This window comes from Octodon degus, unplaced genomic scaffold (assembly GCF_000260255.1).
Source record: "Octodon degus isolate 3935 unplaced genomic scaffold, OctDeg1.0 scaffold00087, whole genome shotgun sequence".
Classification (NCBI taxonomy): Eukaryota; Metazoa; Chordata; class Mammalia; order Rodentia; family Octodontidae; genus Octodon; species Octodon degus.
In genome coordinates, this window is record NW_004524663.1 from 10,740,531 (window position 1) to 10,759,878 (window position 19,348).

At 35.5% G+C, this 19,348-nt stretch overlaps 1 protein-coding gene and 1 pseudogene across 1 annotated transcript in view; both read left to right on the top strand.

The window, feature by feature from the left end:
• Positions 1-19,348, top strand: part of Jak2 (Janus kinase 2) — a 154,662-nt gene that overhangs the window by 65,214 nt on the left and 70,100 nt on the right. Inside the window, exons 6-7 of the mRNA XM_004637222.3 lie at positions 9,669-9,990; positions 10,881-11,000. Coding sequence (XP_004637279.1) covers positions 9,669-9,990; positions 10,881-11,000 — 442 coding nt within the window. The remainder of the gene's footprint in view (positions 1-9,668; positions 9,991-10,880; positions 11,001-19,348) is intronic.
• LOC101586544 lies at positions 13,682-15,879 on the top strand (annotated as a pseudogene).

Below are 19,348 nucleotides of genomic sequence, written 5' to 3' on the forward strand. Positions count from 1 at the left end.
ATAATAAAACAAAGCTGGAGGATGAGTATTTTAAAAGTTGTTAGGAGCTGAAGGAGTTGAAGGGAAAGCTTTAAGCCACTGAAGATGAACATTACACACATGAAGCCATATGGAAGCTTATATGAGGGATACTTCTGCTTTTGAGACCACAATCTTATCCAAGGTCTTAATGATATAGGGGAAATGAAACTTCTGACCTGACCCGGGACAAGTTCCTGTTTTCTAAAACTGAAGCATGAATATTAGGAACAAACAGAGGTTAAGAGCAGAATATATTTATTAGGGGAAAGAAAGCTCCTGTCTGAGAGAAAGACAGAAGGGGGGCCTGAGCAGGTGGTCCCTGGGAAGTTGTCTTTTCCAGGGACTTTTATAGAGTAATACCTATGTGGTAAGGCAGGTCTAAGGTGGTGGAGAACATGGAAACTTGCTTAGGTGGGCATGAGGTGTGACAAAACTATGGTCAACCAATGGGATTACAAGCATCATTGTCAGGTAAAATTGATTAAGTCCAGGACCAAATGGGGAAGGGAGTCACTTAGCAAGTGGCCATGAATATGGGACAGGGTCTCTTCCTGTTGGGGGTTAGGATAGTGACTCATTTGAGCTCTTTCAAGGTGATTGATACCTATTTAGAATGTCAAACCCTGATGCTCATCCCTAGGGAAGTATGTAGCTGTGTTTCCTCTTTGTGTTGAGATCTGGCCCATCAGGCTGTGTCTGTCTCTTCCCAGTTGCAAAGTCACCTTGTCTTCCATCTTGTCTCTTTGAAGGCCTGGTCCTCTCTGAGTGCCTATAATATTTCTATCTAATTCAACTACCTACAACAAATGGATGTTTAGTAATTGTATTTCTGTGATTCTTTTAGCCCTTACTCTGAACCAGGATGTAAACATATCTGCAAACTTCTGTGTAATACTTTATATTTGCTTTACATTTTAAGTTATATGACTATTATTCAGTGTAAGATTCCATATACTTGGGCCAGGGAAATAGTTCAATCCCTGGTTCCGCAAAAAAAAAAAAAAAAAAAAAAAAAGATTCCATATACTTAAATATAGCTGATTTAAATATAATCTACATATCATATACAATTCACTATAGTATTTCCTAGGATATTCACAGAGTTGTATAAAGATTACCACACATTTTTAGCCTTAACAGAAATCATATACTTAGGGCTGGGGAAATGGCTCAGTGGAATAAGCGCTTCCCTGGCAAGTGCAAGGGCCTGAGTTCAATCCCCAGTTCCACACACACAAAAAAAAAAGACATCACATACTTATTCATTTATATTCTATCAACATCAAAGCACTTCCCCTAGCCTATTGCAACCACTAATCTACCTTTTGTCCCAGTGGATTTGCCTATTCTGGATAGTTCCTATAATGATAGCATGCATTCGTGATGCCATTTTCTGTCTTATTTCACCTAGCATATTTTTTTTCAGAGTCCATGTTGTAGCTTATATCACCATTTCTTTTTATTGTTAAAGCATATCTTATTGTAGCAATATATCACATTTTGCTTTTCATCGATTGATGAAAATTTGGGGTGTTTCTACTTTTTGACTATTAGGAATATTGTGGCAGCTAGGGTAGAGTTTCAGCTTGACTGGCTTTGGGATTTGCTCCAGGAATTGGTGAAACAGGCTTCGAGGTGTGTCTGGTTGAGTCATGTAGGCATGACTTTGAGATCTGTACTGGTTCCCCACCCTTCAGCTCCAGCATTCTTCTCTTTCTTTGCTTTCTGCTCTGCCACACCTTTCTGCCATAATATCTCTGCCTCGAAGCCAGCTGATCATGGACTATATCTATGAGCAAATTAATCCTCTCTCCTTTAGTTTGTACATGTTGAATTTTTGTGTCTTAGTGACAAAGTGTAATAATACAGACAAAATGTTACCAGAGAAGTAGAGTTGTTGTCGTGGCTGTACTCAACCATGTGGTTCATAAGCATTTGGAGCTGATTTGCAGGAGGATTTTGGAGAAGTTTGGAGATGCAGGCTAGGGAAGTCCTAAAATGTTGTGAACAGTGGTTGATAAGCAATACTAGTCAGAGCTCAGAAGAGGAGAAGGAGTGGGAAGGAGAAGAGAAGGGAAGGAAAAGGAAAAAAGAATGGAAAGAAAAAAATGGCAACAAAGTTTGTGTAAATGAGAAGGGTAAGAAGGGTTAAAAGGAAAGGAAGGGAATGGGAAAAAAGAATTAAGATGACATTATGTACAGGTACAAATTACCTATGATGAATGTTACAACTGTTGATCATAATGTCCCTATGATCAATATGTATGATAAATATGTATTGGTGAAAACATTTTAAAGGAAGAGCAGAATGCTGGCCTCAGAATATTTCATTTGGGAACTTTGGGAGTTATACTAGAAGCCCTGTAACACTCTGATAGAAAATCTGCCCACATTTTCCCCTGTCCTGAGACTTCTGACAAGACTGAGTTTACGTCAGTGGGCTAATTAATCTTGCAGAAGGAAATTCAAGACAGCCTAACATTCAGGCTATGGCATAGGTTTTGCTGATTGCTTTTAGCTAGACTGATTCCTTCCTTCCTCCCTCCCTTCCTCCCTCCCTCCCTCTTTCTCACTTTTTCTCCTCCCCTCCCCTCTCCCCTCCTCTCTTCCTCTCCTCCTCTCCTTTTCTCTCCTCTCTTTCTCTTTCTTTTTGTGGTACCTGAAATTGAACTCAGGACCTTGCACTTGCCAGGCAGATGCTTAATCTGCTGAGCTATCTCCCCAGCCCCGATTCTTGGAATTTCTTGTGCCATTGGGGTTCTCTTCAGAAAGTCTTTGCCTACACCTATGTTTTCAAGAGCTGTGTTTTATCTTCCAGTATATTGTGTTTCTATTTTAACATTCAGATCTTGGATTCATTTTAATTTTAGGTTAGTACATAGTTAGTCTAGACTCAATTTTCTGCATGTGGCTACCAAATTTTCCCCATACCATTTATTAAAGATGCCATCTTTCCTCTACCATGTGTTTTTGGCCCTTTTACCAAAGATCAAATAGCTGAATGTACCTTATTTCTGCTTACTCTGTTCTGCTCTATTGATCCATATGCCTTTATTTTATGTGTACATGTAGATCCCCTACTATAATTGTATTGATATTTATCTGATCTTTCATGTCCATTACAGTTTGTTTTATGAAATTGAGCTCCTATTACCTGGGATATTATTTCCATTCTTTTAATTTTAGTTTATGAAATTGTTTTTGTATTTAATGTGTTTCTCATACACAGCATAATGGTGGATTTTGCTTCTTGATCCATTGGGCTAATCTGTGTTTTTTTGCTTGGCAAATTTAGTCCATTTACATTGAGAGTTATAATTGATAAGTATTGACTTATTCCTATTATTGTGTTAATTTCTTGTTGATATTTTGCTTTCTTTCACTTCCAGCTAATTACTATCCATTTCTTATGCATTATGTTATTGTGCCTTTTGGCATTTTTATCTTATCTTGTGTTGTATTTCTGGCATGTTAATTAGTTATTGTGTGGTGTGGTGTGTTTTTATTTTCTGATGATGGCTATTCAGAGTTCTTTCAAGGTAGACATAAGATAGAAAAATCAAGTCACCAGCCACTACTGTGTTACCTTGTATATGGTTATAAATGCAGATATAACAGTGACATCAAATGTCACCTGGATATTGACAAATCCTTGGAACTACTCATGTGTAACCCTTGACAAAGAGGATTCTGATTTTACTAAGGACAATTAAGTCCTTCTCATGTTAAGATACAGTGATCCAGATCATTAATTTCTGCTGGATATTAGCAGCCATGTCAGAGCTCAAATATTCTATCAGGTTAAATGCTGCCTTCTTCAGGACTGCCCCCTCTGACAATTACTTCCATAGAACCTGGCCACCTACCTCAAAATATAGGCCCTGTCATCTTCCTGATCTGAGCCCAGGCCTCTCAGGGAGTCCCAGGAGATTTAGTTCCTCCCTGTCCCTGTCTCGCATAACTGTCTCTCACCTAGTCTCTACAGAAGGGCATCACTTCAGCCCCAAAGTGACACTTTCCCCTGAGCGTGATCTCTTATTTAGTCAGGTCTGTCTGTTGATTATCAATTTTGTTGTCATATGTTGTGGAGAACCAGATTGTATGCTTGGTCCCCAGGTCATCTGGGCTGTGAAATGGGCTTCCAGTGGGCCTTGTTTTTCATTTTTAAATTTAGTTGTCTTTAAAAAAAATGTAAAATTCATTTTTATATTCTGGGTTCAAGTCTCCAGATACAAGTTATTGTATGTATTAATTTTTAACTTTCTTAAAAGACTCATTTGCAGAATAAAAAGTTTCAATTTTGAAAACCTCATTTGCCTATTCTTTTATTGTGTGCTACCATTTTTAAGATTGAATAAAGAATTTATACCTGCCGTGAAGCAAGATAAGCCTACCTTTCTTGCCTTCTTAATACAATTTGTCACATTCTTATTTATTCATGTATTTTTAATTTTTATTCTTTTGATACAGGGTGTCACTATGCAGTTCAGACTCAGGGATCCTCCTGTCTCACCGTCCCCAGCGCTGGTATTACAGGCATGCACCACTGTGCTCAGTTTCGAGACCGACATGGTCTGCCTAGGGTTCCAGGGCCAGCACAGCATATGGTACCACAGGTTGAACTTGGGTCCTTGTCCTTGCCATGCAGGTGCTTAGACTGCCGAGCCGTCTCCCTAGCCCCACATTTTTAGCTTACTTACATTTTTTGAATTCTCATTTGGTGCTTTTTTTTTTTTTTTTTTTTTAATGTATTTAGCACAGGGTTACAGGGTCTCACTACACAGATCAGACTTGTAGTGATCCTCCTGTTTTCACCCTCCCAAGTTCTGGGATTATCGTGGTGCTCTTTTTAAAAAATAATGCATAAACTCTACTTAGTGTTGAAGTATTTAGGATTGATGAAAGAATACATGAGAGACTAGTTCTTAGGAAAATGAAATAAGCTGTTCTGTTGCTGGATATATCCAAGAGGATCTCTGAGTTGTATAACCAATTGCATATGGTTTGCTGGACTTAAAAATAATGACTGCCCAAAAACAAGTACATGTCAGATTCTGTGTCTGTGAACTGTGTCTGTGTGAATACATACCTGTACAGGTGTGTTTCTGTACTTCGGGGGGGTGTATGTTTTTTTTGTTTCCTTAACTGGACATTGTGATTTAAGTGTTGGGATACAGAAAGTAAAGGACACTAATAAAATTTTTCCGTTTTTATTCTTCATCTACACTTTAAAATCCTATGACAAGAAAAGAACTGAAAGTGGGAAAAGATTGAAGGAGCTTCTGTTGAGCTTGTGAGCACTAGTCAAGGCTGCTTACCATGGTAACTGAGCTCCATACTGCATATCACTACACACCCTTCCTGAACAACAGTGTCTGGGCTAAGGAGATAGCTCAGATGCGTAAGTGCCTCCCTGGCAAGTGCAGAGTCCTATGTTCAACCCCTGGTTCTCCCTCCTCCCCCCAAAAATAAAATAAATAAACAGTAGTGCAGATACTAATCTTGCCAGCTGCCTTTTTCAGTTGTGAAAGTAATACTACAGATTTCATTTTGTAGAACATTAATGCAGCCAAAAGACAAGCTCAATTTAAGTGCTCTTTAGTCCCTCAATTTTAGGATTCTTTTAAAACTCATTATAAGCATAGCATTTTCAAAAAATGCTTTCAAGGCCCATGAGTTAAGAGCTATGTATTTCTTGCAAAGCTTTAAGATTTTAAGCAAAACTTGTACTGATAGTATGACACTGAAGTAAATTCATCATATTCAGGGACTGAATATATTCATCATATTCATCATATTCAACATTATATATAGTAGTCCTGGGGCATTCCCAAAGGATGTGTTTCTAGTCTGTAATTCTAGACACCAAAGTAGAAAGCCTGGGGTGTGTGTGTGTGTGTGTGTGTGTGTGTGTGTGTGTATTTCTGTGAGTGTGATCTTAAACTTTTCATCTGTGCATAAGTTTGTTTTTTTTTAGTGGAACCAGGGATTGAATTCAGGCTCTTGCACTTGCCAGGGAAGTGCTTATTCCACTGAGCCATCTCCCCGGCCCCCTGTACATAAGATTTTTAAGGCCTTATTAAGTCAAGTAGCTATTTGTATATATGTAAATAGCATTTCAGAGTTAGTAAAGCTCTTGTAAGAAATGCATTAGCCTGAGATAAAGTTTTATTATTATTTTCATTCTGATTGTTTTAAAATCTTTTCAGTATTTATTCTGCACTCACTGAAGCTTTCTACATTATCCAGGCTTTTATTAAATATATTATGACAAATATATAATTGCCATAAAAGTATACTTTAGGAAAGACTGTAAATTGGAAATCTAACCTACTTAAAAAAATAGAGTGAGGGCTGACCAAATAGCTTAGCAAGTGAAAGCACCTGCTGGCAGGCGCAGAAGCAGGATTTCAATCCCCTGGCCTGCTGTGCCGGCCCCATCCCCAGGGCTTGCTGAGCGGGCAATTGAGACTGGGCGTGGTGTCATGTGCCTGTAATCCCAGTACATGGGAGACTGTAAACAGAGGAATCACTAGGAGTCCGATCTAGTAGTGAGACCCTGAACACCCCATAGACCGTTCCCTAAAAATACAAAAAAAAGAGGATGATGTTTGAGATTTGAAAATTGATCCAGTTTAATAGGTAGAAAGAGGTCAGTTGGGGAGAGTGGAGATTCATGGAAAAGGCTTTGTTGCAAAAGGGGGTACAGGAATAAATTTCTTTGATGTATAAAGAGCTCAGAGTAGGAGATGAGGCATAGGCCAGAAAAATGTAGAGCCTTAGGATCATGTTAAGAAGATTGAGAACATTAAGAAACCATGCAGAGTATTAAGCTGTGGTGAAATGAATGTTTTAAAAATATTTAGTTATTTGATATAGGGTCTCGCTATACAGTTGACTCACTCAGTGGTCCTCCTGTGTTAGCCTCCCTAGTCCTGGGATTATAGGTGTGCACCCTTACTACCACTCTGGGTCCAGCACAACATGTGGTACTAGGGATTGAACTCCAGTCCTTGCACTTGCCAGGCAGGTGCTTAGACCACCAAGCTATCTCCTCAGCTCTAAATGAGTGTTTTTATTTTTTTATTTTATTTTTTGCAGGACTGGGGATCCAACTCAGGACCTTGCAGTTTTCAGGCAGGCAATATGCCACTGAGCTATATTCCTGGCCCCTAAATGAATGTTTCTAACAATATTATTTGTGGAAAACCAGAGATGGTAAAAGCAAATGGAAATGTGGATTAGAAAGTAGCCATTCACATGCTGTGCCAGTCCCTCCCCCAGGCGTGCTGAGCCAGTGGGAACGGGTGTGGTGGTGCAGGCCTATAATCCCAATGCTGGGGTGGCTGAAAATAGGAGGATCACTACCAGTCCCAGCTGCAGAGTGAGACCCTGTACCAAATACATTAAAGAGAGAGAGAGAGAGAGAGAGAGAGAGAGAGAGAGAGAGAGAGAGAGAGAGAGCAGCCTATATCCTCCAGGGGATATTATTGCTTGGGTTAATATGAGATAAACAGGGAAATAAGTGAAATATTTTAAAGGTGGTGATGATTTTTGATAGTAGGATTAAGGGGAAAATTGATGCAAAAGATGACTTCTGGGCTTCTAGGTCTTATAGAGCTTGATGAATGGTAGTGCTCCTTACTGGTGCAAGAGTATCTTTCCAGTTGGGAGGGGAGTAATGATTTTTGTTTGATACATTGTTTGGGGAGCTTTTGAAACATCCAAATTAAATGAGTAGAGTGACTTGACCATAGGATATATGGGTTTACAGTTTAGCAGTCAGGGATAAAGAGAGAGACAGAATAAGAGAGTTCTTTTTATATAGCGAATCTAGAGAGAGAAGAGGATAGCTAAGAAGAGAGAAGACCCATAATTGAATATTAAGAGTTACTTCATTTAATCACAAGATAAAGAACTATGTATCTGCAAAGAAAATTGAGAAGTAGTCAAAGAAATACGAGTAAAATCAGGACAATTAAGGGAAAAGAATTCCAAGGGGAGAATGATCAATAATATTGAGTGCTACTGAAAAGTGCTAAGCAAAATGGATGTGAAAGTGTAGTTTTAGTAACATAGAAATCTTTATTCATTTTATTGATTGATTGATTGATTGGATAGGTTTTTGCCATATAGTTTAGGCTGGCCTTGAACTCCCTGTATCATCCGGCCAGGTTCAAACCCTCAGTGATCCTTTTGCCTCAGGCTCCCAAGTGCTGGGATTATGGGCATGCACCACCACGCCCTGCTTCTTTCTTGTTTTTAGCAAGAACATTTTCTTTTGTATTGAATAGAAGCCACATTGAAATGACTTGAGTAGTAGATGAAGTGCAAGAAAAAGCAAGAGGGATGTGTAAACTATCAGGGAAAAAAAAAAACAATAGCCTTTAGCTGGAGTGAAATGAAGTGAGAGCAATGGCAAACCCTTTTCACCATTCATATATGGTACATATAAATAACCTAAATGGCACAAATAGTAAAAAAAAAAAGTCAAAAATAAAAAGGTAAAATCTGTTATGAGTTTAGAGTATTACCAATATATTTGCTTCAGTTAAATGTAAGTTTATATAACTCAAATTTTATTTTATTTATTTTATTTTTTTGGTACTAGGGATTGAACTCAAGACCTTGCTTGGTGCTTGACAGGCTGGTGCTTATTCTTCTCAGCTATATCCCTGGCCCTTTAACTCAAATTTTAACTATGACAATTTAGCAGTCAGTTATAAATTTTTAAAATATAGTAATGTTTTTTGTTTCATGCAACATTTTTTAAATGTATATAGTAAATTTTAATTCTGACTATTTAGCAATCATCAAAAAATCCTTAAAATATGAACCATCTCCTGAGTACTACTGGTGGTAAATAGGCAAAAGATAACATATTAAGTGATATTATGGGATGGTCCATAGAATACTGTAAGAGTAAAAGGAGGAGCATCTAACTCATTCATAGAATAAAGCCCATGTAGATTTCCTGGATTAGAAGATGCTTGAGTTGAGACTTGTAGAATGAGTAAGAGCTAAGCAGATAGGAGATGGTTGTTATACTAGGAATAAAGATCAGCATATACAAAGTCATGGAGATTGTATGTCGTTGTACATCAGAAATAACATCTTCATCAGAAGCAGACAAATGAATTGTCTACCTTAGGATATTGTACATGGAGATCAAAGTATAGAAGTAGCTGGCCAAGTAAAACAACATATACAAAAAAGAATGTTTATATAATAAACAGCATCTAAAAAATTCAAAATTTTCAGAATTCACTAAATTTTGGAGGCATGACAGTTTAGGAAATATTTGCAACACAGTGCAGTAAGTGCTGAAAATATTTTAGAAATTATCACAGGGATATAAAATCATCAAAGAAAATGAATTGTTAGACACTTTGCTAATAACTAGTTACTAGACTGTTCTTGTCATTAGCGTAGGAAAATTAACATCTCTTCTAAAGTTAATGGTAGTCAGAGAGTGAAATCTTAAGGTTTTTCTACTTCATGGGTGGTGGTTATGTTGACTCATTGCAGTTGATTAGTATGTTATATCCCCTATCTATCATGGAAAAAGGTAGAAATCTCTCTTTTGACTTTGTTAGATTTATCTTCTAATGTTTGTTTTGTTTTCTGTGTATGCTCTTTATTCCTAGCTACAAAACATTCTTACCAAAATGTGTTCGAGCAAAGATCCAAGACTATCATATTTTGACAAGGAAGAGAATAAGGTACAGATTTCGCAGATTTATTCAGCAGTTCAGTCAATGCAAAGCTACTGCCAGAAACTTGAAACTTAAGTATCTTATAAATCTGGAGACTCTTCAGTCTGCCTTCTACACAGAACAATTTGAAGTAAAAGAACCTGGAAGAGGTCCTTCAGGTGAGGAGATTTTTGCAACCATTATAATAACTGGAAACGGTGGAATTCAGTGGTCAAGAGGGAAACATAAAGAAAGTGAGACACTGACAGAACAGGTAATCTTTAATGATATGTTCTCATTCTTTGTTGTTTTAAGTAGAATGGCAATAGAAGCACAGTAATCTTATTTCATACATTGTCTTATGCTTCTCCCACTGGTAGAAGTGAAATTTTTTAATAGTGTAAAGATGTCAGAGTTGTATCAATAGTTCTCTGTCATTGTTCTTAAGTGGCTTTTAATGTAATTTTTGTTTGTTTGTTTGTTTTGTTGTTTTGTTTTCAGAACCAGGGATTGAACTCAGGCCCTTGAGCTTGCCAGGCAAACACTTATTCTACTGAGCTAACTCCCTGACCTTTAATGTAATTTTTAAGGGCAGTTAGTAGTGACATATTTTCAGAAAAGGGTTGAATTCTTTAAATGATTTCAAGGTAGTTTTGCTTTCTATTGTCTTTCACTATTATTGATAATAGGCACAATCATAAACTAAAGAAATGGAAAAAATTAATGATTTTAATGATATATACCTATTAAATTAATATATATTTTAATTGTTTAAGGTTTACATTACAAGCTTCAAATTTGTTTATATCTGTTGTTCTGAGATTGCTTTGGAGATTTAGAAGGATGGTTTTTTAAAAATCTAATTTGATAACTAAATTTATTTTGTGACAGTGGTTCCTATTAGTATAAAATTGGTTTGGAATATACTATAACATACTTTAGATTTATGACATCTTTTAATACTCTCATTTGTAAGTGAAACAGTTAGAGCAAGATATAGTACAGTTTTAGAATTACATTTTGAGGAGAAGAAATGACATTTAATGTTTATTGTTATCAGTAATACCTTTTTATCTTGAATTTGGAATTAATGTTGTCTCCTTCATAAGTCTTGTTGAAAATGGTTCCATAACTATTTTTAATCTTAAATGCTCTTAATTTCAGGATTTACAATTGTATTGTGATTTTCCTGATATTATTGATGTCAGTATTAAGCAAGCAAGCCAAGAAGGTTCAAATGAAAGTAGAATTGTAACTATCCATAAGCAAGATGGTAAAAATTTGGTAAGTTGTTTTTATGGCTACAATGGTTACATTTTACTTTTGTCAGAATTAAGTATTTCAGAATCTTAACATCAAAGTTATCTTCTTATAAATTTTGATTAAAGTTATTAATGTAATTTAGTTCAGTAAACTTTTGTTTAATTACTTCTAGGCTTTTGTATTGGGACCAACTCTCTTCACAATGACTTTCTTGTATATCTCTATAGTTTTTACTATGTGTGTGTTCAGAATGGGGATGTTACTAGAATTGAACCCCAGGCCTTCATACTGAACTTCATATTCAGTCTGATTTTTACTTTGAGATAGGGTCTTGCTAAGTTGCCCAGTAGTGGAATCCAACTTTCTATCCTTTTCCCTTAGCCTCCCAGAGGTCACTAAATTTTATGATTAATGGCAGCAGCTATTTCTCCCAACTCTGGATGATATTAGTTCCTAATACAATACTCAACCTGGTAAAATGTCTGACTGTCTGTCTGTCTGTCCATCCTTCTGCCTTTTTTTTTGTTAAATCACTAGGGATACACATAATACTAGTCATATTGCCCAATTAAAGGAAAAATAAAGTGATTTTCTATGGAATTTATATGACAAAATGTAAACCAATTCTAGGTCAGCTTTACACAACCCTCTAAGATGTGATTGATTCTAAAAGCTTAACCCTTTTCTTTCTTCAAATAGCTTCAAAAATAGCAATGATTTTAATAAAAAGGGAAGAATTGAATTTTAAAATACTCTGCTTTGAAATTTATTTATCTGGCTCTATTTTCTTTTTAAAATTCAGATGTTTCTTGACTCCTGGCTTAAATATTAATGTTATCTGTTCATTTATTTTAAATATCTGTATGGCTTATCTGTCTTGCCTTTTCAGAGTTGTATTGTGTAAATTATAACTGACTTACAGTGTCGTTTATGTAGCATATTTTTCTATTCTTAGATAAAAATAGTATAAAGCTGCTAAGAATGTAAGAATCATTTTCATGTGTGTTTGTATCCTTGTACGCCTTATATGGTGTTCTGGGACCTCAGTTAGGAAGAGTTTGATAAGTATTTCATGGATAGATGAAAGGGTATTAAAATCAATCCCTATTGCAGCTGTAATTTCTGAGAGTATACTGATGCTAATGGAAACATCTTGTAGTAATCTAAAGAACTCTCTTATGGGAAGGTATTTGAACTTGTTGACTTAATTTTTTCTTTTTTTTAATTAACTTTATTGAGAAACAAATAGCAATGACACAGTTTCAAAACCAATTAGTAGGACAGTTTCAATAATTAATACATTGCATATTGTCTTTGCAGTGGTTATTCATAGTACAAGATGCAGACATGATATCCTGACCAAACACTATTAGTACGAATCTTTCTTCTCATTGAATTAAGAGAAAGTAGCTGTATATCTATCCTATTTTGTATATACAGATACAAAATGGTCCTTCATTTGTATCCCCTTGTTTTGTTTATAGTTTTGTCAGAGATGGGTATTCCATTGTCATGTAAATATTGTAGGTGCTTGAATTCAGCAAAATATTCCAATATAGTCCAACAGTCCATAATAGTAGTGGGTTATCTGTAGGACAGGCAATGTTAGAAGTTGTTGACTTGAGCCTTTACAGCTCAGCATATTAGTATGGCGTTACTTTTTATACCTCGTTTTTGTACTTTTCTGCTGGATGACTTAGTTTTTTCCAAGGCCATAATATTGATTAAGTGATAGTGCTATTTAAACCTAAATCCATGATTTGAAAACTTAAGCTCTTAACTGTGACACTACCCTCTCTTTGAATATCTTTAAAGTTCCTTGAAAATATTATATCCTCACTTCATTGGAATTATTCTAAAGATTAATTTGGCAACAAAAAAAATAAAGATTAATTTGGGAAGAATTGACATTTCTTTTCCATATAACATTTTCTTTCAGATATGATTATATTTATGATTATATTTTTCTTGTATCCAAATATTGTTTTTTTGGTAATTTTCGATCTATCTATCTATCTATCTATCTATCTATCTATCTCGTCCATCTCATCCCCAGGCCCGGGAATCGAATCCTGGTCCCTGAATCTGCCTAAGCATTCGCTTTAATCCGCTGAGCTATCTGGCCAGTCCTCTTGCTGATATTTTAATCACAATTTTTTTTATTTATTAGGAGTAATAATTTTTCTCAACATATTCTAACAGATAATTATTAATGTTTGCTTATTATTATATTAGCTCAGGCCATTATGTGATAGATACGTGTTTTCAACTATTATTTTACTTTATGCTTTTTAAAAATTTTGGTAAATCTTTATAAAATAAAATTCAATATCACAGCCATTCTTAGGTATACAGTTCAGTAGTCTCAAGCATATTTAAGTTACTGTGCCACTGACTTACAGGTTTCTTCTTATTAGCACTGAAACTCTGTATTAATTAAAACCTTAGTATTTTTTTCTTTGCTTAACTCTTGGAACCATCATTATACTTTCAGACTATTAATTTGGTTATAGTAGATTTATAATATAATTTGAATCATGTACATGTCTTTTTGTGATTTGTTCATTTAAATAGCTTATGTAGACTGCACTCATGTGATCGCTGCTTCCGGGCTTGCTGCAGTACACAGGGAACCTCTGAAGGAGGAAACATCTCGTGGGGACCTTGGACTTCTAAAACTATTTCGACACTAAACTTGCACAATGTCTTTGAAACCAAGAGTAGTAGATTTTGATGAAACGTGGAACAAACTCCTAACTATAATCAAAGCAGTTGTCATGTTGGAATATGTTGAGAGAACGACATGGAATGATCGCTTTTCAGATATCTATGCTTTATGTGTGGCCTATCCTGAACCTCTTGGAGAAAGACTTTATGCAGAAACTAAGAGTTTTTTGGAAAATCACGTTCGGCATTTGCACAAGAGAGTTGTAGAGTTTGAATAACAAGTACTTGTTATGTATCATAGGTATTGGGAAGAATACAGCAAGGGTGCAGATTATATGGACTGCTTATATAGGTATCTCAACACTCAGTATATTAAAAAGAATAAGTTGACTGAAGCTGATCTTCAGTATGGCTATTGTGGGGTAGATATGAATAAACCACTCATGGAAATAGGAGAGGTTGAGCCATTGCAGACCATCCTTATCTGAATGCTGCTCCAAGAGGTCAAAAATGATCGTGGTGGAGAAGACCCAAACCAGAAAGTAATCCATGGGGTTATTAACGCCTTTGTTCATGTTGAACAGTATAAGAAAAAAATTCCTTTAAAGTTTTATCAAATCTTTGAGTCTCCCTTTCTGGCTGAAACAGGAGAGTATTACAAACAAGAAGCTTCAAATGTATTACAAGAATCAAATTGCTCACAGTATGTGGGAAAGGTTTTAGGTAGATTAAAAGACAAAGAAATTCGATGTCAAAAATGCTTAAATCCAAGTTCATATACTAAAGTAATTGATGAATGTCAGCAAGTAGTAGCAGACCACTTACAGTTCTTACACGCAGAATGTCATATTATTCGACGAGAAAAAAATGACATGGCGAATATGTATGTTTTACTCCGAGCTGTGTTGACTGGGTTACCTCATGTGATTCAGGAGCTGCAAAATCATAACCATGATAAAAGGGCCTTAGAGCAACCAGTAACCTTACTCAGGAAAATATGCCAACACTATTTGTAGAGTCAGTTTTGGAAGTACATGGCAAATTTGTTCAACTTATCAACTCTGTTTTAAATGGGGATCAGCACTGTGTGAGTGCATTGGATAAGGCCCTTACATCAGTAGTAAATTACAGAGAGCCCAAGTCTGTTTGCAAAGCACCTGAACTGCTTGTTAAGTACTGTGACAACCTATTGAAGAAGTCAGCAAAAGGGATGACAGAGAATGAAGTAGAAGACAAATTAACGAGCTTTATTACTGTTTTCAAGTACATTGATGATAAGGATGTTTTTCAAAAGTTCTATGCAAGAATGTTGGCAAAACACTTAATTCATGGATTATCTATGTCTATGGATTCTGAAGAAGCTATGATCAATAAACTAAAGTAAGCCTGTGATTATGAGTTTACTAGCAAGCTACATCGGATGTATACAGATGAGTGTCAGTGCCGATCTCAACAGTAAGTTCAACAATTTTATCAGAAACCAAGACAGTAATAGATTTGGGAATTATTTTTCAAATATATGTTCTACAGGCTGGTGCATGGCCTCTCACTCAGGCCCCGTCATTGACGTTTGCAATTCCCCAGGAATTAGAAAAAAGTGTACAGATGTTTGAATTATTTTATAGCCAGCATTTTAGTGGATGGAAACTGACATGGTTACATTATCTTTGCACGGGTGAAGTTAAAATGAACTATCTGGGCACACCATATGGAGCCATCATCACGACATACCAAATGGCAGTTCTTCTTGCCTTTAACAACAGTGAAACAGCTATAAAGAGCTTCAAGACAGCACTCAGATGAATGAAAAAGAACTGACCAAAACAAAACCATTGCTGGATGTGAAAATGATTAACCATGATACAGAAAAGGAAGATTTTGATGCAGAATCTTCTTTTTCATTAAGTATGAACTTCAGCAGTAAAAAAAAAAAACAAAATTTAAAATTACTACATCAATGCAAAAAGATACATGCACCACAGGAAATGGAGCAGACCAGAAGTGCTGTAGATGAGGACCGGAAAAATGTATCTTCAAGCTGCTATATTTCGTTATCATGAAAGCGCAAAAATTGCTTCGGCACAATGCCCTTATTCAAGAGGTGATCAGCCAGTTGAGAGCCAGATTTAATCCCAGCATCAGCAATATTACGAAGTGCATCGAGGTCCTGATAGACAAACAGTACATTGAACGTAGCCAGGCATCTGCGGACGAGTACAGCTACGTTGCGTGACGTCACTACTCCAGTGTGGGTGCAGATCGTCGCCGTCCCCGCTGGTGCGCTCCTGGAAGAAAAAGCAGGCCTGTGCCTCTGTAATTTGGTCATGTGGCAGCCCATGTTTTTCTGCTGTTTACAATGTCACCAGTGCCACGTCATGAGCTGTTCTCAAACTCTCAGTGATCCTCCTGCATCAGCCTAAATGAGCGTCAGAAAAAATGCCTAGAGATATTTCAAGCTCATGTCATCATGACATTTCTTAAACTTTATCAGAGTGAGTGAAGTGTTGCTGGAATCTGGAAATTGGTTGAGTACCATGCTTTTCTCCCTTCACGTTTGCAGTTAATGTGTGTTTTTTTTTTTTTTAATGTATCTTAAAGGACATAAAAACAAATATTGTAATATGACAGATAACCTAATAATTGTATCTACATCGAAATGACAAACATGATATTGTTGCTTGTCAAATAAAAAATAAAGAAATAAAAAATAGCTTATGTATTCAGTGTTTGTCCATATTATAACATGTATCAGAATTTCTTTTCAGTATATTCACGTATCTCATTATATGTCTATACCACATTGGTTTGTCCATTCATCTATTGCTGGACATTTGGGTTGCTTCTAACTTTTGTGAATGATTTTGCTGTGAATATGGTTGAACAGATACAGTTTGAAGACCCTACTTTCAGTTCCTTTGGCTATATAACCAGAAATACAATGGATCATACAGTAATTCTATTTGTATTTTTTTAAGAATTCCATACTGGTTTTTTTTCTGTCATAGGTGTGTAATTTTATATTCCTGCCAGCAATGAACAAATATTCTGATTTTTCCACATTATCACTAAAAACTTTTTGTTTTTTGATTAGTTGGCTATACAAGGGTGTGAACTGTTACCTTATTGTGGCTTTGACTTGCATTTCTCCAGTGGTTAGTGATTTAGGGCAGCCTTTCATATGCTTGTGGGCTACTTGTATATCTTTTTTGAGAGAAATGACTACTTTTGCCCATTTAAAAGTTTGTTGTTGAGCTTTAGGAGTTCTTTATATATTTTGGATATTAACTTTATTTGACCTATGTTTTGCAAAAAATTTCAGCAGGTTGCCTATCTACTCTATTGTTTATATTCTTTTTTTTTTTTTTAATTGACATCAGTTATTTTTATTTTAAAGAAAGAAAAATAAAAACAGTGGTACAAAATCTCAAAACAAGATTTTAGGAGAGTAACAATGGTTAGTACATTGTGTATTGTTACTGCCAAAGTAGTTTCTCATATTACAAGATATAGCCAAGAAATAATAAGCAAATAACATAGGTACAAACCTTTTTTTTTTTTTTGCGCCGGGAAGATAGCTCAGTTGAATAAGTGCTTGCCTGGCAAGTGCAAGGGCCTGAGTTCAATCCCCGGTTCTGCAAAAAATAAATAAATAAATAAATAAATTTAAAAAAGGGGGGGGGCTGGCCCTAGCTCAGTCCATTAAGTGGCTGCTTCCACAAAGCTGTCAGCCTCAGGTTGCTGGAGTTCGAACCTCACAACTCTCCCGCTGGCCAAAAGTGCCCTGAAGGCATTCAAGGAACAAAAAAAAAAAAAAAAATTTTTTTTTTTTTTTAAAGTCAACAGAAAATGGAAATATACTTTTTAAAGTTTCTAATACTAGGAGAAGATATCATACAATGTCCTTTTAAATAAATTGTAAGTCAAAGATACAGTATAAATCTTAGAACAAAAATTAAGATTAAACAATATTCAGAAAATTAAATGATTCAAAGCAATTGAACTAAGAAAAACTTTTCATGATAGCAAAGAAGTACTAAGAGTAAAACATAAGATAAATACTGGAATGGCAAATAAATGACCTGCACTTCTAACAGTTTGAGGATAGGATATCACACAAAGTTCTAATGTGTTGTGGACATGCATAATGACCGTGACAGTTACTGGTGGCTAGGCGTCACTTGTGGAACTGAGCTACAGCTATTTCTTTGAAATCCACCCTGTAGGCTCAAGTGGAATCATGACCCATAGGGTGGAAGAGAAGTCCATTTGTAGAGTGTGCTAATGGAAATACTCTGCTGCTGAATACAAAAGAATAACTGAAAGACTACTACTGTATACCTCTTATTCTCCTCTGGTTGTTTGCCCTATTTGGTGGGTTCTTTCCATTCTCATTCATGGGGCTGTGATCAATTTGCCCCCTCTCTAGAACATCACTTAGTAGTCTGTGTAGGCTTGGCTTTGTCATCATGAAATTCTTTAGTTGTTCTTTGTCATGGAAATATTTCACTTCTCCATTATATCTGAAAGATAGTTCTGCATTGTTTATATTCTTTGATGCACAGAAGTTTTAAATTTTGAAGTAGTTCAACTGAGTTGTTTTTACTTTTTTTAAAACTGTTTTCATAAGATATAATATGAACACAGTAAAGTGTGCTGATGTTAAGTATATGGCTTAATGTAATTTTTAATTAATTTGCTTTTTTAAGAAAAAATGATACAAATAACAAAAGTTAAAATATTATGTATCATCTTCAAAGTAGTTACAGTATAAGAGATAAACCAAAAGGATTCTGACAAAAAAATAAACAGCACAAAACATTCTTTTCTATGAACTTAGATAAACTAGTATAAATGAAACAAATTAGCATATATGTTGAATTATTTTTGAAACAACAGCAAATGTAACAGGTAGTATTTGTCATTTCCTATTTATGTCTCTTCTGTTTTGTTCTGTATTGGTATGTGTGTGTTTCTCATGTATTATAGGGAAAACCTATAATATTTAAGCTTGTGTGTTTGGCTTATTTCATTTAACATTATCTTCTCAAGGTGTATCCATTTAGCTGCAAATACCTTAAGTTTATTTTTCTTTATGCCAATCTGATAACTCCATTGTATATAGATACCACATTTTCCTCACCTGTTTATCAGTTGATGGACATATATGCTGTTTCTCAGATCTAGCTATTATAAATTATGCTTCTGTAAGCATAGGTATACATGAATCCCTGTAATATGATGATTTTTAACTCTTTTGGGAAGATACCTAGAAGGGGAAACAAATGAAATTTATATTTTTGACTTTTTGAGGAATGTCAACACTGATTTTGATAGTGGTTGTGCTAGTTTACATTCCCGACAACACTGTAGAAGAGTTCCTTTCTTCTCATCTTCCCATATCCTTGTCTGCTTTTGTTATTAATAGATTTTTTGATGATAGCTTTTTTTTTTAGGCTAGGAAAGTTTTTATTGGAAATAAGGATAATAGCTCCTGGATTTCCACTAGGGATCAACAAATAGGCCATTCTTTCTGATATAAAATGATATCTCAGGGTAGTTTTAACTTTCATTTCTGTAATAGTCAACAATTAAAGGTCCTATATTATATATAAATGAAATGATTCTGTTTTTGTTGTTATTATTGGTTTTTTTTTATTTTTCTTTTCAGTACTAGGGATTAAGCCCAGGGTTACACTAGCACT